At 34.1% G+C, this 26,243-nt stretch overlaps 1 protein-coding gene and 3 non-coding genes across 4 annotated transcripts; 3 read left to right on the plus strand and 1 right to left on the minus strand.

Annotated features, from left to right (window-relative positions):
- Positions 1-16,668: 16,668 nt before the first annotated feature.
- On the plus strand, positions 16,669-16,750 carry TRNAS-GCU (transfer RNA serine (anticodon GCU)). Its single transcript has one exon. It is a non-coding gene; the product is annotated as a tRNA-Ser (tRNA).
- Positions 16,751-16,894: 144 nt separating this feature from the next.
- On the minus strand, positions 16,895-24,873 carry LOC108465413 (proton pump-interactor 1-like). Its single transcript, XM_053027665.1, has 9 exons — positions 24,706-24,873; positions 23,996-24,616; positions 23,771-23,908; positions 23,576-23,698; positions 23,199-23,393; positions 22,413-22,601; positions 22,060-22,334; positions 21,764-21,994; positions 16,895-17,273 (listed from the first exon to the last, which is right to left on the minus strand). The coding sequence occupies exons 1-9, from the start codon at positions 24,871-24,873 to the stop codon at positions 16,895-16,897; spliced, it is 2,319 nt and encodes a 772-aa protein (XP_052883625.1).
- Positions 17,270-17,351, plus strand: TRNAS-GCU (transfer RNA serine (anticodon GCU)). The gene has a single exon. It is a non-coding gene; the product is annotated as a tRNA-Ser (tRNA).
- Positions 21,545-21,626, plus strand: TRNAS-GCU (transfer RNA serine (anticodon GCU)). Its single transcript has one exon. It is a non-coding gene; the product is annotated as a tRNA-Ser (tRNA).
- Positions 24,874-26,243: the final 1,370 nt, after the last annotated feature.

Genomic DNA, 26,243 nt, shown 5'->3' on the forward strand with positions numbered 1-26,243 from the left:
AGGGTTGAGGTGAGGTAAGCCCAATCATTGGAAAGGAATTTGAATTGAGTCACGAAACTAAGGGATAATTTAGAAAGGATATCGAAAATGATATTTTAGGTTAATGACAATGAAGAATCTATGGTTCTCTGCTTTCTTTTTGAATAAGAAGAATTCATTCTAGGGTTTTATTTGTTCTTTTTTTGGGTGTTCGATTTATTAAATTTAGTAGGATCGATTTGTTATTTTTTTTCATTTACCCTTATATATTTTTTTGGTTGGAAATAACGTGGTGGTTGGTTAATTGTCATGTCACTTTTCCATTACAGACGTAACAAAAAATGGTTAAAAGGATTGTTTTGTTATTTTTCAGAAGTTGAGTGGATTAAAACTAGAGTTAGTGTTTTGTCAACTACTTCAAAGTTGAGTGATTATTGATGTAATTTACCCTTATTTTTTGTGGGTTTCGAGTTACCTCCAAGATCCTCAATTTTTCTTCAACAACATGAAGAGCCGTCACTATTGAACCCTCAACCTATCTTGTATTTGCAGGAGCCATAAGTCCTATTGGACAAGAAGAACATGAAAATTTTTCGATGAAATACTCGAAACCTTAGCTTCATCTTTTACCTTTAGCAACGAAGTCTTAACTTGACCCATAGTAATGCCTCACCAGAACCAAGAGTCGTCATCTTCATTTTATTGGCTTTCCATTGCAAGCCCGACGATGGGTGAATCATTTTCTATATCGATAAGGGCCAGCCTTTCTTGTAGATGATGATGGGTCTCTATTGAAATATTGATAAATTTGTTTAAAAATTAGATTTTGTCGCCGGAAAGAATGTAACAGCCCGTTTTTGGGTCAAATCAGAATAGTGATTTTGGGACCACAAATATGAATTCAAAATATTTATTTTATTATTTTAATAAGTTCTACAGCATGATAGATTGATTACGTGAAAGTTTCGTAAAGAAATTTTACTGTTTAAATGCTTAATTCGGTAAAAAGGACTAAATCGCGTAAAGTGCAAAAGTATTATTCTATTAGCTAAAGGTATTAAATAGCTATAGAAACTTAAATTTAAGGTCCTTATGTGGTTATTAACCCATTTATAAGATAGTGAAAGTTAATGGCATGGCATCTGGAGTAGTTATTAAAGTTTATTAAGGTTAAAAATGTAAATTATTAATAAAGGTTAATTCTAATAAAACAAACAAATTTTAATTGCTTCCATCTTCTTCAATTGTCGAAATTTGAATTTTGGAGAAACCATTTTAGGATTTGAGGTATTCGACACTTGTAATCTAAATTGTAAGTCTATTTTGACTCGATTTTTGATGCTTTCTATATTTTTGTAATCGTTGCTTCGTATTCTAGCTAGCCCGTGTCTTAATTTTTGAATTTTTTAATGATTTTGTGAAGTTCCATTGATGAATGCTTGAGTTTTTCAATGTTTTATGATGAAAAATGAATATTTGTTGATAGTTACATAAGTTTTGTTAAGTGATTTTTAGTAAAAATGTCTATTAGGGATTAACTTGTGAAATATATAAATTGAGGGGTTGAAATGTGAAATAAATAAAAGTTTGGGCTTCTAGGGACCTATATGAAATTTGGCTAGGGTTGGGTTTAATGAAATTTCATGAATTTTATGTATTTTTGAATTAGAGACTAAATTGTAAAAATATAAAAATTTAGGGTTTAAAGTGTAAAAATGCCCAAATATGTGTTTTGGACTGAACTGAATGAATTGATAAATAAATAAGTTAATTTGAATGTATATAGATCAAGAAAGAAAGAAATTAGATTTAGATCGAGGGAAATCAAAGGTTATCGAATAGTCGATCCGACTCGTCTATCCCAAATTTGAGGTAAGTTCATATGCAAATAAATATCTTAAAATTGAATTATATATGTTTCTTTGTCATTGAACTACTTTGAATGTCGAATGATCAAGTACGAGCAAGAATTGATAGTGTTGCAATATCCAAAAGTCCCGTACGAACCTTAGGAATGGTATAGGATATAAATGTCATGACATTAGGATTATCGAGATGTGATCACGTGCAAGACCATGTCTTAGACATTGGCATCGTTATGTGATTACATGTAAGACCATGTCTGAGGCACTGGCATCGTTATGTGATTACATGTAAGACCATGTCTAGGACATTGACATCGTTTTGTGATTTCCTGTGAGACCATAGTTAGGCTATTGGCATCGATAAGTGAAAACATGTAAGACCATATCTGGGATATGCACTACAGGAAAACAGACTTTTAGCGGTGTTTTTTTTGCCTTTAGCGGCGTTTTTAAGCGCCGCTAATATTCTATGGCGCTTTCAAAGCCGCCAAAAAACGTCGCTATATGCAATACACAAAATTAGCGGCATTTTTTTTAAAAAATGCCGCTAAAGACCAGGACCTTTAGCGGCTCTATTATAAAAACGCCGCTAAAGATCAGGACCTTTAGCGGCGCTTTTTTAAAAAACGCCGCTAGAAACCAGGACCTTTAGCGGCGCTTTTTTAAAAAACGCCGCTAATTTGCCCAGTTTTGCAATATGTATTTTTACACCTATATCCAACCCTCCTGCAAGAAATTCAATAAAAAATAGCAAATATACCATGAAATCCAACAAAACCAAGACACACAAATTTAAATAATACAAAATTATACGAAAAATATATTATATAAATTGTAAATGAATATTCAAAATATTCTTAAAATAATGTTAAAAGTTACAAGAAAACAAATGTCTATGATGGCGATTTTGAAATTGGTGGAACATAGTCATCATAGATCAAGTCTTCGCTGGAGTTCATTGTATTTCTTGTTCGCTCCACCTCCTCGCCGCCTCCGCCTCCTCATTGTTGCCTCCGCCTAAGTTGAGAAATTTGCTCATCTGTGCTAGCTTGTATGTGAACTATCGATCTTTTAACCTCTCGAACTTCACTTGACTTTGACTCCATAAGGCATGTATTGGTGCGAGGTGGATCCAAAATATTGGGTCAAGTTAACACGGATCCTTGAAATCTAACCCGACCATACCTTTCGGGACCCAAAACTTCATTAATAATTCATTATCAATATCCTCAAAATTAACAGAACTATCAATCAAGCAGCCGCTTCATACTCGCCTTCTTATTTTTAGTTTCTCCTAATAAATCGGTTAAAAAGTTAGAAACGAAATATACAATAAAAAGAAATACAACATAGCATTATTTAAATTACACTAATAAAAACGACAAATTAAAACATTATAATTAAATATTATAAATATTTATAATGAATCAATTTTATTAAGTAAATATACCATAATTTCTGACCTCGGATGACATCGGAGTTCCATCTTTTTCTGTGTGTAATGTCAAAAGTTGAAGGCGCCCAACTTTTTGACCAGACGAGGCTTCCTACAATATAGTAGTAAAATATTATTTAATAGTAAAAGTTATTAATACTTGATAGATTTAATAAATCCATAGTACCTCGGCCTGAGCTACACAAGCAAAACTTTTCGACACTGCCGTGTGCGTGAATTTTTGTTTTTGCCTGCTGCTTGTTCCAACTCGCTCATGGTCCTACATAATGAAATTATTATTACGTATATAGTAAATACTATAAACCGAAAAATTTATAAGAGTTTGCAAGTACATAATACCTCTCTTTTCTTCGAATTCCAAAATCGAACCGCATCTTCCCATTGGTACCTCAGCATTCTCGGTGGGACATTTTGTAATTTTTCTTCGAGGCTTATGGGTTTTTTAAAATATTCTTTTTTCAAAATGCTTTTATTGTCTCTCCATTTTTTACCCAATGCCTTCTTGATATAGGCATCAGAGACCTCTAAAGCAAACCTATCCTAAAAAACACAAGTTTAGGAAGTAAATATAAATGAAACTTAAACAAAAATATTATAATTACATTAACGTTTTGTTACCTTAATATTAGAGAGAACTTGATTTTTATTGCTATCAGGCATGTTATGTCATGATTCGTAGTTGATGGGCAACATATTGGCATTTCGTGCTCTAATGCCCAAATAGCTCGCTAAAAGTCGAGCTTCTTGTCCAACAAAGTTGACCATGGTCATTTGTAGTTACTTTGACACGCCAATGTAATTTAAGTTATATAAATCTGTTAGGAGCGACGTCCTCGATTCTCTAAGCGTCCCACCATTTTCAGCTGAAAATAATAAATTATTACTATATTGAAATTTAAAAATAAATCAAGAATAAAATTTAATACAATTTGTAAAATAAACTTAACATTACTTTGAAATTACAGACTCATCAAGTGTCTTGACGCTTGAAGATCCAACAACTGCTCATTGTTCAAGATTTACTTCTTCCGAATTTGTAGTATTCTACAATACTAAGATCTCTTAATCTTCTTCTAGGCATTTTTCCGCAACACATAAAATAGATAAAATTTTAGTAAGAAATAACAACAATAGTAAATATAAAATAGTTATATTATATAACATGACCAATGTTAATATTATAACATTACATATAAATAAAAATCATAAAATCTTACTACATCATAAATCGTAAATATCTTCGTCCACATCCCGACGTACCCATTGAAATTGTGTACTAGTACTAGGGATATTTTCATTTAAGTTTTGTTCTGGAAAAGGCAAAGTTTCTAATCTTTCAGCGATGTCATCTCTACTTCCATTCCCCATGTCAAATAAGTCTCTAGGGGTGTTTCGGAGTACAACGTACCAACCCTCATCAATTGGATCTTTCGAGTAAAAAACTTGTTTAACTTGAGAAGAAAATACATACGGCTTTGGTTTTTAGCGGCGTTTTACCCAAAGCGCCGCTAATGCTCTGGTTTTTAGCGGCGTTTTAGTAAAAAGTGCCGCTGTTGCTTTGTTTTTAGCGGCGTTTTTCTTAAAACGCCGCTATTGCTCTGTATTTTAAAATTTTTGCGGCGTTTGTTAATAAAACGCTGCTAAAGCCCTATTTTCCCGTAGTGATGTCATTGTACGAGCTATATGTGATTTTCGAGTATCCTTAGCGATTCCAAAAGGTTCAATGGGCAAAGTCAAAACGAGAAAGAATGTGTGATTGAATTAAGTGATATAGGTATGTATGATATTCATATGAGTATTGAAAAAGGAAGTATTTGATGAATTTGCATAAGTTCTTGTATATGTATATGTATGGAAAGGTTTGAGAATTTATGTGCTTATTCATAAATGGTATATTTGATGGAAATGATGTTGTTCTTTGATGAAACTTTATTTTTGTATGGCTTGCTAAGCTTTTAAAGCTTACTTTGTGTGTTCTTTCCCTGCTTTATAGATAATCGAAGCTAGCTTAGACTCGGGGATCATCAGGAAACATCGTCACTACACTATCGATCAACTTGTTGGTACTTTTGATGCTATGTAAATATGGTATATGGCATGTATAGTCTAGTGTTATGGTGTTATGTTTTGAGTTATGAAATTAGCCATGAGAGTTGGCTTGTGAATGATGTAAATGTTGGTGTTTATTTTGCCATCTAGGTTGGCTTAATTTATGAGTTTGGTAAGTGATATGTGATGTATAAATGGCCTTGTGTTTTGGCATGTTTGGTATAGTTGTTGTGATGGTTATATGGTTGCTCAATTAGCTAGTTGTCAATTGGCGTATTATTGCTTGAAAAATGGCATGTTGTAGCTTGGTTTTAAGATGATGAATTGGTATGTTTGAGGCATGAAATAGTTGATAAGATGGAGAGAAAATGCATATAGAAGTTAGGTGAAATTTAAGGTTATTACATATTGATTTGGTATGTTTTTGGTTATGAATTTTAGTAGTGGAATGGATGGTTTATAAATGGCATGAAATGTATATGAAATAGTAAGTTTTGGCTACCTATAAATGTATTGAAATGGTATAAAATGATGTGGTTTAGGTATACTTGAGAAGGGTGAGAAATGTGGCTTAAACCAAGCCTAATTTCACCCCACATAGTTGCGCACATGGACGTGTGACTCAACCATGTGCCTGCTGTAACTTAGTTAAAACAAGTCAGTGAGTTACACGGCTTAGACACACGGGCGTGTCTATTGGTCATGTGTGGCACACGAGCTGGCACATGGGTGAATGGCCGGCCGTGTGACTCAAGTCAGTATACCCTCCTGAATTCATACGACCATGGCACATGGGCGTGTCTCCGGACTTATGATGCAAGTCAGTATGTATGCCTTGTTTCCACACGACATGTGACACGGGCATGTCTGGAGGCCGTGTGAGGACATGACCTGTTCACACGGGCGTGTGAACCTTATATGCATGAAAATTTTATAAGTTTCTCAAAGTTTTCAAATGTTATCAGTTTAGTCCCGAACCTCTTCCAAGCATATTTTAAGGTCTCGTAAAGCCTTATAAGGGACAATGTGATTATGTTTGATCGATGTTTATATGATAATGGATTCATGAATGAGAAATGTGTGTTGTGTGCTATAAATTGATCGGTAATGCCTTGTAACCGTATTCTGGTGATGTGTACGGATTAAAGGTGTTACAAAGAAAGCCTTTTTTCCAAAGACCGATGATAGAGGAAAGCTATTCAAACTCAACTTTGAAATGAAATCAATGGAAAAATAAAGTTTTCGAATAAGGGAAGAAAAATATAATGCTTTTAATGGCGCAAGAATTTGAAGGCCGCACCTTTTGAGAGAGAGAAAAAAATAAAAATTAATAAGAGGGAGAAATTATTTTAGGGATCTTTTCTACCACATCATCCATGTTCTTTTCTAATTATTTAATGATATTTCAATAATTTTTTTTCATATAATTGACACATAATTTTGGTAATTTTTTATCCTGAACTCTTGAACCCCAAATCACAATCTCAAACTTTAAACCTCGAATTCGAACTCAAAACTTTAACATTGAATCTTGAACCTCGAACCTCGAACCCTAAATTCAAGATTTGAGGTTCAAAATTCAAGTTTGAGGTTTAAGGTTTGAAGTTCGAAGGGTTTAAGGGTTCAGGTTTGAGATTCGAGGTTTAAGGCTTAGAGGTTAGGATTTGATATTGATGGTTTAGGATTCGATGTTTAGTGTTCAAGTTCGAGGTTTAGGGTTTTTCAAGATTCAAGATAAAAAAATTACTAAAATCATATATTAATAATATGAAAAAAATTATTGATATGTTCTTAAATAATTGGAAATGGACTATGAATGACGTGGTCAGAATGTTCCACAAAATAATTTCTTAATAACTTGGCCCAACATTTAGCAAGTCACATGTGATTTTTTTTTACACTTTTAATGGAAGATAATGCACAATCTTCAAAGTGTTATAAATCGATAATATTAGTGATTAGATTATAATAATTGAAACATAGGTGACCAAAATTTAAATTTAAACAAACAAACAAATAATATAATATGTGTATCATAGGCATTCAAATTTATTTACAATAATATAATATTTCTAATTTTATTTATATAGTAATATCAAACTTGTTAATTTCATTTGATTCAATGCATGCACCACCGATGCACAACTCAGTAATATATTGATTCAATGCATGCACCGCCAATGCAAAACTCAACAATGATGTGATCGTAATGATTAGGTTTTCAGCCATGACAAGACCTCCGAAACCAAGGGCTAAATGTCACCCTCTCAAATGCCAAACCGATGGATTTCTACAGTTAGATGATAAAGTTAAGGCCTGATCGGCTTCTTTAGGTGTCAATTTCAAGGGTTTTTTTTTCTTTCGTTTTCGTTTCTCTGCGTTGAAGTGAAGTAAAAGGATCAAAACACGAACATTATTATCATTCAAAACATCTAAAAATAAAGATGATAAAATAGATTATTCAATGTAATTGAAATGTAATGAGATTACATACGAAAGCCGATGAACTGTCTTATTGATGGACCAACATATTCAACTATAAGATAAATGCTAAAATAATATTAAATAATCTGAAATTTATTTTTAAATGCTAAAAAAGATTAAACCCGAGATTCTCGCCCCCACGAATACGGTCCCGCTCTCATCCCGACCTCGGCCCCATCCTCCAACCCCGAGGTGGACCGCCTTTTTCCCAATTATTGGTATAGCTTCAACTATTTAGCTTGGACAGATCTAAAATTATTTATTATTCTAACCTTAATTTCACTTTCGCTTTGGCCGAGTGGTTAAGGCGTGTGCTGCTAAGTACATGGGATTTTCCCCCGAGAGTTCGAATCTCTCAGCGACGCCAAATTTTTGTCAACCCAGATGAGGTGCCCCCCACCCATGACAGCATGGGCTGGTGTTGGTGTTGATGGATCCTTCTTCGACGATGCGTGCTTGGTCTCCTCTGTTGAGGTTTTCTCCCTATGTTGGCAGTCTTGGAGTTTTATGGTGGTTTAGCTACGGCTTCATTCGCGACTTGTTTAGCCTCTCGAGTTTCGGCCTTCTCCGCTTCGCCTCTTCCTTTCTAGTGCTTCCTTAGCTTTAGCTATCTCCTCCACCGGCGTTGCTCCTTTAATTTAGCCGCTTCCTCTTCCTTACTCAATTCCTCCGCCTTCTGTCCGATTCGTCCTCCTCCTCTGTTCCTTGGCTTCTCTTCTTGACCTCTTGATTTTATCCCCATTAGAAGCGATTCTTTGAAACACTTTCAGAGGAGCAGATTGCATAAACTTCTTTTGCTCCACAACCTTTGCATTTTCGACGAGGCATCTCGATATATTTCTTATCTTAACATTCATTAAGGAGATGTGAAGGTCGCTTTGGCCGAGTGGTTAAGGCGTGTGCTTGCTAAGTACATGGGATTTTCCCGAGAGTTCGAATCTCTCGACGACGTAATTATTTTACTATTTTTAAAAAAAATTGCTTTGAGTACTTATTTTATTTTTGGATAAACTACATTAAAGGTCATTGCATTATTAATAAATTTATATTTTAGTTATTTAATTTTAAAAATTACAAAATTGTCATTAGACAGTTAAGATTTTCTTTTTTAAAGTTCAGTTAGCAAGCCTAGCGACAATTCGACGATTGATACGGTAGATTAGTATTCATTGACGAGTAGAAGAACATAGAAGAACATACTTTATATCCAACTCATTTAATCTTTTGCTTCTAAAAGAAAAAATCTCTTGCTTTTAATCCATTTGCACACAAAATTGGAACTCTTTATTTTGATTTAAAACCATATCCTCCAAGCACTTGAGATATTTTCTTTCTCTCTCGCTCCTAAGTATTTTCTTTAGGTTTTTTGTTCCTCCCTATTGTTCTTGTAACAAAATAGCTTTTTAAATATTGAGGATACACTATGAACAAAATTTCCTAAGGACAATGTCCAACACGTCTAAACTTTAGCTTTTATATTTCCTACATTTCCTTGAAGTTAAACAAGAATGAATACATGTTTGAGAGTGATTCCGTCTAGGAAAAACTTGGTACTTAAAACCGTATATTGTGACCCACCTCTCTTTTTTAGGAATTTGCTTGGAGCACAAATTTTCCAACTTATGCATCATATTAATAGAAAGTATTAGACAAGTGTAACAATGTGTTACATTAGGGACGCTTTGGACACCATAAAATAGTAATTGATAAAAGCGTAATCACTAAGGAAGTAATTACACCCCTTTGCAATTTTAAGGAATTATAATTTTCTATCGTGCTTAGTTGATAGAGTGTAATTACATCATAATTCTCTATGTCGTGTTTGATAGAATAAATTGTAATTACACAACTACATAACTTTTAAATTAAAAAATAATATTACTTTTTATAAAATTATCAATAACACTTGAGAAAAAATTATTTAAATAAGTAACAAAATTTAAAATCGAATCATCATATGTGGAATGTTAGTTTGAGAAAGTATTCCATAACACCTATTACTATTAGCAAGAAAATAAACACTACATGCAATTTTATCCAATTACTCTAATATAAAACGATGGCGTTGTGCTTACTTTTATTTGCTCGTTTTTTAAAAACCGCCGCTAATAGTCGACCTATAGCTGCACTTTTTGAAAAGCGCCGCTAATGCTCAAGCGAAAAACGCCGCTAATGCTCAATCTATAGCGACATTTTTTCAAAAAGCGCCACGATCTATAGTCCAAACGCCGCTAAAAACCTATTTTGTTGTAGTGATTCCATAATTGTTAGATTATTCCCTATCTAACATCAAACATATACTCATTGTCATCATCAATTAATTATAAGTGCTATTCAATTTAATTAAAATAAATATAAATAATTTATAATAAATACTATTTAATTTAGTAGGTTAAAAAGTATGTTAATCTATCTCTCTTCAATATAAATAATTTCGGCTTTTGCCGAATTGAACTAAAGAAGGGTGTTCGGTACACACCTGATTTGCGACGACTGCTACTTAGATCTCTTCCGATATCCTTCAATTGATTAGCACAGTGCTTATTTACAAACCATAATCACTAAACTCCAAAACTTAACTCACCCATGATCGAACCATGTCCCTACAAGCCTTTGAAATCTTACCTTTTGCCAAAATCGATAGCTAGCTCCGAATCCGATTGCTCCAATGATTCACGCTTTCAATCCAACACTTAAGAAGACACTAATCATTGACAGAAAACGTCAGTTAAAAACCTTTAGAGCCACATGCCCAATTCGACAACCTCTCTATATTTTAGGGACTTCGGCTTTTCCTAACTTTGTAAAATATAACCAGATCTGAGATGATGAACACTTACCCCTTACTCCTTTTTGATCTCCATGCAATCTAGTGCAGATTTATCTTTCAAACAATGGTAAAAACTCGACTCCCGGAGTTCTGAAGTTTCGGCTATAAGCCCCCAATTCTATGGTTTTTCGACTTTTGTGTGATGAAGGAGATGATAATGCGGGGCTACAACCTTGAAGTAGAATTGCGGTCAGGAATCCAGGATTAAGAAAAGATAATTTGTAAATTAATAAAAGCAAAAGAACATAGGAGAACCTGGCTTTGAAGAAATCGGCACAAGCAGTGATCACAGGATTTCGGCTTTTATGGATTCGGCAAAAGTGTTGATGAATAGTAGGTATGATGAATAGTTTGAAGAAGAAAAGATAGAGGAAGAAGAATAGGGAGGTGGTAGTTTTGCTAGAGAGGAAAAAGAGAAAAGAACAATCCTAAGGTGTAAAAGGTAAGAAAACAGCACCAACAATACCCTAAGTCTGAAATACTACCCTCATAATCCCCCGCCGATTTTCCCTCTTCAATTCCCCATTCTGCTAACTCCTAGCCTCATCCCAATCCTTAAATCTCCCTTATCACTCCTTAATCCAAGCAGTTAAACCGATCCAACTCTCCTCTAGCGTAATCCACCGAACTCCAACACTTACCCTCCTGCACTAAAAATAAATGCATCTATTTGCCAACAAAGGGAATCGAACCTGTGTCTTCCCCAACACTTACACGCCACCTTCATAGCTCCCTAGTGGCGCCACTTAGCCACTTTACCAAAGGCTCATTTGTGTCATAACTTACGCAGTTCTTCTTAAAAGCCCACTTAACCAAATCTCCTATTCACTTAAAAATCCCACCTTGATATTTTACCGTGTTTAGCTTAGTCTTGGGCCTTCTAAAGGTCTACTAACACATTTAAACATAATTCCAATATTTAGAACATGAAAATTTCAAGATTTACTAAAAATCACAAAACCCCAAAAAATCTAGAAAATCAAGCCATTACAACTAATATTTTTTTCCTTTCCGATAATAATAATAATTTTATAAATATATCTAATAATAAAATTTCAAATATCAATAATACAGATAAATAATAATAATTTTCATAAAATTTTCAAACATACATACAATAATAATTTTCTAATAATAATAATACTAATTAAAATTTCATAAAAATTTAAAATATCCGTAATAATAAATACAGTAAAAATTTTCTAGTGGTAATTTAATAAAATAATTTTTTTTTCTGAAACGATAATATTTAAAACTTCCTAATTATTCAGGTTTTCTTCTATTCGAATCCCAGACTCAAAACCCAACTCTTCTAGGCCCCAAATTCAGGATGTTACAATAAGTATTACCTATCTTAGTAATACATATTAAAACCATAAAAAATATTTAAGCGGCCTTATTACATTTAAAAGCCCAAAAACTTCAAACGTAAATAAAAGGATGTCCAGTTCACCAGAAGAAAATCAAACTTTCAGAACGGGTGGCCACTCCGAATTCCCTCACGACTCCAAGCCCACTATGGTTGGGGATTTCTGCGTGGATGAAAATAAAAGGGTGAGTTTGGGAAACTCGGTGTGTAAATTAACCCAACCATAGCCTATATCAGCTCAAACCACGTAAATAGAATAAGTTGGCCTTAGCCCGAATGAATTCGAATAAAGCCCATAGGCCCATAATGAGCGAGCAGATATTACATGTTTATGCGAAACCCAACCATATCCAACCGTATACACCTCGTACCAACCTTACACCGTGTGGGAGACAACTCGACCCACCCAACCGCTACACACCACGTAATTTGCAGCATGGCTGCGAATGAATAATGTGACAGAGTCACCAGATCTGATAGTCGTGGCGAGCCACCGTAGCAGATATATGTGGCGAGCCACCAGATCGATATTTGTGGCGAGCCACCAGATCGATATTTGTGGCATAGCCACCGTAACGCTTCCTCCATAATATAACCCATGTCCCCATGCAATGATATATAATCATGGCATACATCATACGTAATCGATCGTCATGCTTTTGGTCAAAATTAACCCTAGGGGTATAACGGTAATTTTGCACCTAGGGGTATAACAATAATTTTCCATACATAGGGGTATTATAGTAATTTAGCTACTTTTAGGGTTTTCATGCATATCCTAACTATTTACGTACTATCGAACACTTACAAGATACTTACAATTGGGCCGTTGGCCCATGAACCCGATCTTTGGCCCATTAAGCCCAAATTATCAAAATGTACGAAATCGCAGCATGCAGTTTATTACTTTAGATTACCAAATATACAAACCCAACTATCTTACAAGCATTTGCACACTCGCAAATTCCCAAAATACCGACTTTTCGGCAATTCGGCTTTTCGGCTTTTGCCAATCTAGTCTATGAGAGGGTGTCATTACACACTGTTTGCGACGATATCTTGTGAGATCCACACACGAACCGCCTACAATTGGATTACTAACACGTTAATATAACTATTCAAATACAAACTACGTATTAACCCCTTACAATATTCAGCCAACCACACCTACAGATCATAGTAAGCTTATAAGAAATCAATAAGCAACTCATTAACAAATTTTTGTCAATGTTTACCACATAATCATAATTTCACTGCAAGCTGTCTTCCTGAGCAATAGTCACTAAATTATTTATAACTGGAGCTACGAAACTCCAAATCAAGTTCCGTTAATTTTCCCTGAAAATAGACTCATAGATCTTCTATCCATAAAATTTTCAGAATTTTTGGTTTAGCCAATCAATACCAGATTTTTCTCAAAGTTTCCCATATTTCACTGTTTGACTAATCTGACCACTCTTCATTACGAATCAAATTTCTCATTGTACAGAATTCAAAATATGTTCTTGTTTATTTCATTAGAAACTAGACTCAATAAGCTTTAATTACATAATTTATTCAGCTTCTAATTCATCTCCCACAATTTATGGTGATTTTCCAAAATTCACGTTACTGCTGCTGTCCCAAGCAGATTTATTACCAAATCACTCTTTCACACATACCTTGCATGCATGTTATTTAAACATGTATATCACCAATCAATCATCACATATCTATGATTTTACTTAAGAATAATATCCATTTCATCATTTAAAAGCACAACATGTTAGCTGATTTTTCCCTTTAACATCTAAGGCACATGCATGCTCATTTGTTTGGCTCAACTTCACCTATCTTCCATTTTTCATCAAAAGAACATGAAACAACAACCATTTCCTTCATTTTAATTCATGACTAAATGCTCACAACACAACTAAAAATCAAAATATACTTCAAGAGTTAAGGTAGAATCAAGAAGAACTCATGAACCTCAAAATAGAAGCAAGGTACCAAGAACTTACCTTCAATTTTCCTCCTCCTAATGACCGAATACTCAAGAGCTTTCTCCTCTCCTTTCTCTTCTCTAACTTTCAGCTATGATGAACAAAGATGGACAAAACTTTGTTCTTTTCACCCCTTTTTCTTTTAATAAAACTTTATATTTCATCCATTTAATTCTTTAATACAAAAGACATGAAATTCTTATCATGAAACATTTACCTAACCCATTATCATGAAACATTTACCTAACCCATTATCATGGAACATTTACCTAACCTATTATCATTGAACATTTACCTAACCTATTATCAATTTGTACCATAAATTATGGATATCAAGTGTACATTTTGTCTACAACAACATGATGGCTGGCCACTTCATGTAAAATGGGAGGTTTGTCATGCAAATCATCCTATTTTGCACTCCTATTTATTTGGCCACTTCAATTTAGCCTATAGCATTTTCAAACATTTTCACATAGGTTCTATTTCATGATTTCACCCCCTTTTTGTTATGAAACAAAAATTAACTAAAATTGACGGGTTCTATCTTAAGCTTGGGCTTTCTAGAGGCCCACTAACATAATTAAACCTATGCCAAAATTCACATGATTCCCGAAAATTGGGACGTTACATCATGTGTGGCACAGGGGCTGGCACATGGGTGTATGGCCGGCCGTGTAACTCAAGTCAGTATACCCTCCTGATTTCATACGACCATGGCACACGGGCGTGTCTCCGGCCTTATGATGCAAGTCAGTATGTATGCCTTGTTTCCACACGACATGTGACACGGGCATGTCTGGAGGCCGTGTGAGGACATGACTTGTTCACACGGGCGTGTGAACCTTGTATGCATGAAAATTTTATAAGTTTCTCAAAGTTTTCCAATGTTATCAATTTAGTCCCGAACCTCTTCCAAGCATATTTTAAGGTCTCGTAAAGCCTTATAAGGGACAATGTGATTATGGTTGATCGATGTTTATATGATAATGGATTCATGAATGAGAAATGTGTGTTGTGTGCTGTAAATTGATCGGTAATGCCTTGTAACCCTATTCTGGTGATGGATACGGGTTAAGGGTGTTACAAAGAAAGCGACCGATGATAGAGGGAAGCTATTCAAACTCAACTTTGAAATGAAATCAATGGAAAATTTTAATGGGGCAAGAATTTGAAGGCCGCACCTTTTAAGAAAGAGAAAAAAATAAAAATTAATAAGAGGGAGAAATTATTTTAGGGATCTTTTTTACCACATCATCCATGTTCTTTTCTAATTATTTAATGATATTTCAATAATTTTTTTTCATTTAATTGGTACATAATTTTGGTATTTTTTATCCTGAACTCTTGAACCCCAAATCACAATCTCAAACTTTAAGCCTCGAAATCAAACTCAAAACTTTAACCTGAATCTTGAACCTCGAACCCTAAATTAAAGATTTGAGGTTTAAAATTCAAGTTTGAGGTTTAAGGTTTGAAGTTCGAAGGGTTTAAGGGTTCAAGTTTGAGATTCGAGGTTTAAGGCTTAGAGGTTAGGATTTGATAGTTATGGTTTAGGATTGGATGTTTAGTGTTCAAGTTCGAGGTTTAGGGTTTTTCAAGATTCAGAATAAAAAAATTACTAAAATTATATATTAATAATATAGAAAAAATTATTGATATGTTCTTAAATAATTGGAAATGGACTATGAATGACGTAGTCAGAATGGTCCACAAAATAATTTCTCAATAACTTGGCCCAACATTTAGCGAGTCACATGTGATTTTTTTTACACTTTTAATGGAAGATAATGCACAATGTTCAAAGTGTTATAAATCGATAATATTAGTGATTAGATTATAATAATTAAAATATTGGTGACCAAAATATAACTTTAAACAAATAAACAAATAATATAATATGTGTATCATAGGCATTCAAATTTATTTACAATAATATAATTTAGAAATAATTTTATTTATATAGTAATATCAAACTTGCTAATTTCATTTGATTCAATGCATGCACCACCGATGCACAACTCAGTAATATATTGATTCAATGCATGCACCGCCAATGCAAAACTCAACAATGATGTGATCGTAATGATTAGGTTTTCAGCCATGACAAGACCTCCCGAAACCAAGGGCTAAATGTCACCCTCTCAAATGCCAAACTGATGGATTTCTACAGTTAGATGATAAAGTTAAGGCCTGATCGGCTTCTTTAGGTGTCAATTTCAAGGGTTTTTTTTTTCTTTCGTTTTCAGTTTCTACGGCGTTGAAGCTGAAGTAAAAGGATCAAAACCTGGAACATTATTATCATTCAAAACATCTAAAAATAAAGATGATAAAATAGATTATTCAGTGTAATTGAAATGTAATGAGATTACATACGAAAGCCAGTGAACTGTCTTATTGATGGACCAACATATTCAACTATAAGATAAATGCTAAAATAATATTAAATAATCTGAAATTTATTTTTAAATGCTAAAACAGCATTAAACCCGAGATTCTGCCAGCCCCCTGAATACGGTCCTGCTCTCATCCCGACCTCGGCCCCATCCTCCAACCCCGAGGTGGACTGCCTTTTTCCCAATTATTGGTATAGCTTCAACTATTTAGCTTGGACAGCATCTAAAATTATTTATTATTCTAACCCTAATTTCACTTTCGCTTTGGCCGAGTGGTTAAGGCGTGTGCCTGCTAAGTACATGGGATTTTCCCGCGAGAGTTCGAATCTCTCAGGCGACGCCAAATTTTTGTCAACCCCAGATGAGGTGCCCCCCACCGGCGACGACAGGGGCTGGTGTTGGTGTTGATGGATCCTTCTTCGACAGTTGCGTGCTTGGTCTCCTCTGTTGAGGTTTTCTCCCTATGTTGGCAGTGCCGGGAGTTTTATGGTGGTTTAGCTACGGCTTCATTCGCAGCTTGTTTAGCCTCTCGAGTTTCGGCCTTCTCCGCCTTTCGCCTCTTCCTTTCTAGTGCTTCCTTAGCTTTAGCTATCTCCTCCAGCCGGCGTTGCTCCTTTAATTTAGCCGCTTCCTCTTCCTTACTCAATTCCTCTGCCTTCCTGTCCGATTCGTCCTCCTCCTCTGTTCCCTTCGGCTTCTCTTCTTCGGCCTCTTCGATTTTATCCCCATTAGAAGCAGTTGCTGAAACACTTTCTGTAGGAGCAGATTGCATAAACTTCTTTTGCTCCACAACCTTTGCATTTTCGACGAGGCATCTCGATATATTTCTTATCTTAACATTCATTAAGGAGATGTGAAGGTCGCTTTGGCCGAGTGGTTAAGGCGTGTGCTTGCTAAGTACATGGGATTTTCCCGCGAGAGTTCGAATCTCTCAAACGACGTAATTATTTTACTATTTTTAAAAAAAAATTGCTTTGAGTACTTATTTTATTTTTGGATAAACTACATTAAAGGTCATTGCATTATTAATAAATTTATATTTTAGTTATTTAATTTTAAAAAATTACAAAATTGTCATTAGACAGTTAAGATTTTCTTTTTTTAAAGTTCAGTTAGCAAGCCTAAGCGACAATTCGACGATTGATACGGTAGATTAGTATTCATTGACGAGTAGAAGAACATAGAAGAACATACTTTATATCCAACTCATTTAATCTTTTGCTTCTAAAAAGAAAAAAATCTCTTGCTTTTAATCCATTTGCACACAAAATTGGAACTCTTTATTTTGATTTAAAACCATATCCTCCAAGCACTTGAGATATTTTCTTTCTCTCTCGTTCCTAAGTATTTTCTTTAGGTTTTTTTGTTCCTCCCTATTGTTCTTGTAACAAAATAGCTTTTTAAATATTGAGGATACACTATGAACAAAATTTCCTAAGGACAATGTCCAACACGTCTAAACTTTAGCTTTTATATTTCCTACATTTCCTTGAAGTTAAACAAGAATGAATACATGTTTGAGAGTGATTCCGTCTAGGAAAAACTTGGTACTTAAAACCGTATATTGTGACCCACCTCTCTTTTTTAGGAATTTGCTTGGAGCACAAATTTTCCAACTTATGCATCATATTAATAGAAAGTATTAGACAAGTGTAACAATGTGTTACATTAGGGACGCTTTGGACACCATAAAATAGTAATTGGATAAAAGCGTAATCACTAAGGAAGTAATTACACCCCTTTGCAATTTTAAGGAATTATAATTTTCTATACGTGCTTAGTTGATAGAGTGTAATTACATCATAATTCTCTATGTCGTGTTTGATAGAATAAATTGTAATTACACAACTACATAACTTTTAAATTAAAAAAATAATATTACTTTTTATAAAAATTATCAATAACACTTGAGAAAAAAATTATTTAAATAAGTAACAAAATTTAAAATCGAATCATCATATGTGGAATGTTAGTTTGAGAAAGTATTCCATAACACCTATTACTATTAGCAAGAAAAATAAACACTACATGCAATTTTATCCAATTACTCTAATATAAAACGATGGCGTTGTGCTTACTTTTATTTGCTCGTTTTTTAAAAACCGCCGCTAATAGTCGACCTATAGCTGCACTTTTTGAAAAGCGCCGCTAATGCTCAAGCGAAAAACGCCGCTAATGCTCAATCTATAGCGACATTTTTTCAAAAAGCGCCACGATCTATAGTCCAAACGCCGCTAAAAACCTATTTTGTTGTAGTGATTCCATAATTGTTAGATTATTCCCTATCTAACATCAAACATATACTCATTGTCATCATCAATTAATTATAAGTGCTATTCAATTTAATTAAAATAAATATAAATAATTTATAATAAATACTATTTAATTTAGTAGGTTAAAAAGTATGTTAATCTATCTCTCTTCAATAAAAAATTCAAATCACTTAAACAGAAAAATAATATACAACTATATGTTCAAAATAAAATATATGCCTTTTTAAAAAATATCTATGCTATACAATTAAAACACTATTATTATCACATAAAAAATAATATTTTAAACTTAAATCATGTATGGGCGTGTGAAAAGTCATAGAAAAATTGGATTTGAATGTAATTGTTTGTAACCTGCGTAATTAATCCAACTTTTATTCTGTAGTTAGTTGCTCTAATTACACTCGGGGGCGTTTGGTTAGTTGAATCTTACATTATAGTTTGTATTGTTACATTCTTGAATGAGATTACAGTGTTTGAATTCTTTAACATTTTAATCATCCCATTTTCACATTCTTAAACAGTGTCAAAATATCGTAATAAAGTATAATCTTGTTACAGCTCATTTATTAGGTTACAAAATAAAGTATATTTTGGATGGAAGACAAAATTAACCTTTTTTTATTATATTAGTGAATATAATCTTCCCAAAGTAACTATAATTAAAAACCAAAATGGTTTTTTTTCTTTTCTTTTATCTCTTTACTTTAAAAACCTTGGTTTAACTTTTTCAATTTCTTCGTGATGGAAAAAATGAATCACAGATTGTGAGTAATGCATAAGAAACAGATTGTGATTATATATATATATATATATATATATATATATATATATATATCACAACTATTTTGTGGAATTTTTAGTTTCAGATCTCAAAGGTAATCAATTCCTCAAAAAATAAATCATATAAACAAATAAGTTATCATAATTAAATTTAGAAATTGTTGAACTGAATTTATATGATAAATTAATATGAAATAAAAATTAATTTCTTAAATTATTATAATTTTATGAATAAATTTAAGATTTTATTCAAGCCATTGGACGGTTAATGTAACACCTCTCACTCGATCCGGTCACCAAACCCGAGTTACAGGACGCTACATTATTGTCGAAATTTTATCACATGCACACATAGTTTCAAGAAAGATCAATTTCATGATAATTTCTTGTTGGACAAAATACGTTCGTGAACAAAATATTTAAATATAAATAAACACATATTTATATATAAAATAAAATATAAATAGAATGATTTATATTTAAATTGCCAAATATGTAAAATAATAAACACCGTAACAAAAAGTTAAAATCAAAAGGAAGAATAGAGATTTACTAAACGTAGAGGCATGCTTGACACAATTTCTTTAAGACAGATTCAGTTGCTCCTACGGTACTTGGAAAAACGTTGGTCGAATGTCTCCCAAGATATAACAACACATTGATCAAAATAGTAGCACCTCTGTAGCGATCAATGATCGAATGTTGCCTTTTTCTATCTACAGAACGTTGGAAAAATATTGATTAGAATCAAATAAATCAGGATATATATGTCCTTTAATATCAGATTTTGTATCTATTTGCGGAGGAAAAATAAATTTCGTATTTGGCTAAAATATCCGTAGGACAATTCTGGGCCCAACCAGACTTAACATTTTGCATCGCCCACGTCTTGTGGGTGTGCCCCAACCCTGACTAGTTTGGAACTGCACCCTCTACACGCGAGACAAGGTTCCAAGCTTAATCATTCAATCACCCTTCAATAGGGTTCCCATATATAAGCGCATCTCACACTTGATTGTATTTAACAAATGTAGCTTTTTTTTTCACACAAGGTTCTAAGCTTTTCTTTTCCTCAACAAATATTTCCATGTAGCTTACTTTAAGCATCAATTTCTCATTCATCACTCAACCATTTTGAGCATATGATATACCATTTTAAAGGTCTCATGGATTATTCAACTCTCCACCTTTACCTATTGAGGATATGCCTCAAAGTTCCCATAAATTACAATTTTTCAAACATTTATAACATTTACAGAGGTGTTCGTGGCTAAATAAACATCATACGACCTTAGAAACAGTTTAATATGTGCTTAGGGACCATTGAGCAAATTTTCAAAGAAATCAATGTCGGTATCGATACGCAAGATAAGGTATCGATATTTTGTAAAATGAGTATCGATACTAACAAGAAAAACAATACCAAATTAACATGTTGTCAAATCTTGAATCCAAACATTCTATCGATACTCAGGCACAAGTATCAATATATTTATCCCAAGTATTAATACTTGTGGTATTGATACCAAATCGAGCTACTATTTTCCTGCACGATCATTCCAACACTAAGGTATCGATACTTATACTCTAAATATTGATACCTACGTACAAATGGACAAAAATACAGAAAAACAGGGCAAAATTCATGCTCAAACATTTTCCATTTCAACATGCATCCTTAACAGAGTATCTAACATCAAATTGACCATACTTATAGTCCAAAACAATATCAATACTTCGAGCTATTCAGACCCAAATAAAACCAATAAAATAACGATAAAATCCAACCAAACTCTAAAATTCCAAAATCATAATAAACCATTAAGAACATAATAATAACCTTGGACATCCACCTCTCATCCCGACATCGGCCCCATCCTCCAACCCGGAGGTCGACGTCGACTGCCCTTTTCTCAATTACTGGTAGATAATATTATTGTATTAGAACTAAATCTTTATATTATTCGCTGAATATTAACTGATCATCTATTCTTCCCACACGTAGCTTCAGCTATTTAGCTTGGACAGCATCTAAAATTATTTGTTATTTCAATCTTAATTTTAGTTGATAAATAAGTGTCGCTTTAGCCGAGTGGTTAAGGCGTGTGCCTGCTAAGTACATGGGATTTTCCCGCGAGAGTTCGAATCTCTCAGGCGACGTTAAAATTTTTTTCAACCCCAGATGAGATGCCTGCCACCGGCGACGTCAGGGGCGGGTGTTGGTGTTGATGGATCCTTCTTCGACAGTTTCGTGCTTGGTCTCCTCTGTTGAGGTTTTCTCCCTATGTTGGCAGTACCGGGAGTTTTGTGATGGTTTAGCGACGGCTTCATTCGCAGCTCGTTTAGCCTCTCGAGCTTCGGCCTTCTCCGCCATTCGCCTCTTCCTTTCTAGTGCTTCCTTAGCTTTAGCTATCTCCTCCAACCGGCGTTGCTCCTTTAATTTAGCCGCTTCCTCTTCCTTTCTCAATTCCTCTGCCTTCCTGTCCGATTCCTCCTCCTCGTTCCCTCCGGCTTCTCTTCTTCCGCCTCTTCGATTTTTTCCCCATTAGAAGCAGTTGCTGAAACACTTTCTGGAGGAGCAGATTTCATAAACTTCTTTTGCTCCACAACCTTTGCCGCAAGTACCTTTACAGCTTTTTCCACCGCTACTTCCTCTTGTGTTCGACCTTCCAAATTTAAGCCGGACATTGTATGATCCATGACCTCTCTTCCATTTACTGCTTGTGGAATTACAGGAGGCACTTCACCAGGACCAAGTGAACGGCCATCTAATGTCCTCAGTCTCCAAAGTGTGCTCCTTTCATTGCATCTAACATATTCTTTTTGGAATGCATCGTTGTTATTCCATAAGTCCATAAATTTCTCCACCTGGACCATCAACTGTTTAGATCAAATATTGTACAAAATTTTTTATTTCGAAGAAATAAAACAAATGCACGACCTCACCTGGTTAATACAAAAATTTTGGAGTGCCACTTTATCCCCTTTCCAACCCAACTCATTCGCTTTAATAAATTCATCCCTGTACTGTCGAAAGTGTTGGTTCTTGTTGGGATTATGAGCTAAGTTTAAGCAAGATTCAACAGAAGCTTCAGCACCAAGGCTCGAGGCTTGCAGAACAAACAACTGAATTTGCTTAAAACAGAAAAAGAAAAGAAAGAAAAGAGAGAGTATTTTGAATGAAATGCTGATGATTTTCATTAACAATTGAAATTGGCATAAATCCAATACATATACCAGACATGAGCTGGTCAAAAAGAACAAATTTCCCCTAAACAATCACCTACTACCACTAAGCAACATTGAAACTTGTTAAACATTGCTTGTACACTTTGACAAGCTAATTATCAGCTCAATACTACCTAATTACATCAATTACATCAGCAAGTAAGTTGAAAACAAACTAAATTACATAACATCAACTTAAAGTAACAAAATGAACCAAAATGGAACAGCTGTATTGTCTTCAACTGATGCGCTTGGCTCGGGCTGCATGGTTTCTTCCTTGGCTGCTCCTTGTGCCACATGCTGGCCAACTTCAACGGTACTGCAAAATTCAAACAAGAGTAGCGTCGGTATATCTTTATCGGTACTTAGTTTATCAGTTTCAAAGAGCAATAGATTCAATCAGAACCAGAACGAAAATGCAGGTTTGTCTATGAGTGTCGGATATGATTAAGTGTCCAACACGATTATGTTCATTCACTCTAAGCTTACAGAATTTAAAAGTACCTTCTCATATAATTGTTTCTTCAAACTTTGCAGCTGTGCATACGCTTCTTCTTGGTTGTCATCTGCAGCTTTGAGCAGGTACAGCGATTCGCTTAACTTTTCGCTTTCCTTATAGTATTTCCTCCTAGTTACCTCAGTGATCGCCACAGCGTTTATGAGGTTGGCTCTCAATTGATCAGCTTCCTTCTTTAAAGACTACAGAAACAGAAGAATCTAGTAAGCAACCAAAACCGTATTCAAATACGTGTTTTGAAAGGTTGTTGTTGGATTATATCCATCATCATACCCAAATTAGATTCTCATACTCGTATTCAAATATATACTTTCAAAGATTCATGGTTCCAACAGGTAACAAAGCAGATGTATATATATAATACCTTCAGACGCTCTTTCCGGTCCAAACCTTGTTGATTTTCTTCCTGTCTACTCATGGTAGATGACAGCTTTTCATCCTTTAGCGGTAGAGTTTGGTGTTGTATTGTCCATTCCATGTTTCGTATCTGCTTACAAAGTAGATAATTAGAACAAATAATCACATCATCCTCTTCCATAAAAGACTGAAAACAGGTTACCTTGACTTCAATATCTTCAATATCAATCACGGATTGCATCCACTCTATTTCCTGACATTTGGACCTATGCAAGTCTCGAGCCACTTGTTCTTGAAATGCAGCATCACTAAAATCATTGCGATATTCCTCAGAAGTAACCTATCGGTAGAGCATTTAATCAAACCATAACAACATAAACAAGTGATTAAAGAATTTAATGAAAAATAAAAACACTTAGTTACATACCCACGTGCTTTGCATATCGATATGAAGCATACGTTGAATTCGAATCTTCTCATCAACCTTATTTCGAGCAAGTCTTATCATTACTTTCAACCTTTCATCGTCGTTTCTCGGGACCCTGATCATGTAGTTGAACGGTGTTTCCCTTTCAGCCTTGTCGTCGAAACTACCAAACTGAATTCCTCCGTTTGTAACACCACAAGTTTTCTCTGCAGGATTACTTTCTACAACCGATATAGAATCAGAACTAACATTCGTTTCCGATTTCAAACCCGAAACCACGTCCAAAGACTTACCAACCAGTTTGGAAGCCATCTCCAAATCAGCCAGATTACCACTATATTGATTACTTTGAACATCAACTACAAACGACATTCCACCAACAGAGACTATAGGATTCGAACTAATGGAGTTAACAGAGACTTTATGTGTAGCATCATCATCCGTAGATACACCATTAACCAAATCATCGACTTTATCATCACTCTGTTCAACACTGGAATCAATAACAACAGCAGCTTCCGAAGCAGATTGTTTAGCTATACCATTAGCCAAACAATCATCTCCATCCCCTAATTTTTCTTTAACATACCCTCCTTTTTCTTCAACAGGTTTCTCCACCGCCTGCTGATTCATAATAATAGTAACCGAATCAGATTCGGATTTCACCTCGTGGTCTTCTTCGACAATGCAATTTCCACCCATTCCACTACAACTCCATTATCGGAGTCCTTTCCATTTACGTTAACATAAACATCGGAGCCAACCTTAACGCTACTCGCGTTGCCGCCATTGAGAAGATATCTCGTTTCATTCTCTTTCTCAGCTACAATATCCATCTCCGCGGCTGCATGCAGCACCGTCACCTCCGCTTTCGTCATATTCGCTTTACGTTAGAATCAAAACTTAAGCAAAGCAGAAGCCAAATCGAGACTTACTGAAACACAAAAGGTAGAGCACAGATTAGATTAATAGAAATAATTTTCATCAATCTATTGTATTATGTAGAACTAAAAAGAGAAAAAAATGGAGTAATGGTTTGACTCCATATCAAACTCTTCAAAAGAAATTATTTTTTTAATATTTACAGAAATTAATTATTTTTTATTATTAAAATTTAAAACCTAATTTAGCTTAGAAGTTAAATTTAAATTATAAAAATAATTTTTATTTTATAAATTCAAATTCTATTGTAACTAATTTAACACTTTCGGTGCTATTAGGAGATTTTATCAAATAAAAGATAGGAAAACTGACTCATGCTATATGTGGAATACTTAAAATTACCAAATGTATTCCAACAATTATAATATTAAAATGGGTAAACTATAAAAATAGTCCCTTATAGTTGTTTAAATTTACATTTTAGTTACTGATATTTTAATTGTTATGATTTGGTCATTAACATTATGAATTATGATAATTTGGTCACCATTAGACAGTGGAAATCATGTGCTAAATGTTGACGTGGGTGTCATGTCATTAATTCTTTTATTGTAGGTTCCACCTCTTATTTCTTCATCTTCATCGTGAGTGCTTGCATTCACTTGCATACTTTCATTGGTCACCGTCGAGTAAACAATATTCTGATGAATCCTCCGAAGTTTCGTATTTCTCAGAAAACTCCATCAGCAATGTTCTTGTAATCTCATTTTTGTCGGAATTGAAAATTTGTAGAATAATTTTGAGATTCTTTTCTCACAATATCTAACAATTTTTGCACTGATCCTTTTTTTCATATCATTAGCCGACACGCTTCTATTAAATCTCATTGTTATTTTTTGGCGACATTCAAATATACATCTAATTGTTGTTGTCAAATTTACTCCATCAAAATAAACGTAAACGAAAAATTGATTATCTATCTTCAATATTAAATCTTTAAAAATAATTAAATTTCTCAATATTTTATTTCAAAAAATATATACACTGTAACATTTTTTTTCATATGTATTAACATTACGAATTCTTTTTTGTTTTCTCTTCTTTTACAATTCTTTTTCCCATTCTCTTCTTATCTTCTAAACTGTTCAAGAAAACACTGCTTAAATAGGGCCTTCACGCTGGGTGCCGCCTGCAAGAAACCCTTTACTGGGTGTTGCCTATTAGAAACCCTCCACCCCTCTAACCCATATTTTAACCCGGTTTCACCCATGTATAGGCACGAAATATAGGTGCCGCCTTTCCTACTCCCTTCACCATTTAAATATATATTTTAAAACAAACCATATGCTTAATGTTGGGGTTGTGA

Source organism: Gossypium arboreum, chromosome 5 (assembly GCF_025698485.1).
Source record: "Gossypium arboreum isolate Shixiya-1 chromosome 5, ASM2569848v2, whole genome shotgun sequence".
NCBI classification, from domain to species: Eukaryota; Viridiplantae; Streptophyta; class Magnoliopsida; order Malvales; family Malvaceae; genus Gossypium; species Gossypium arboreum.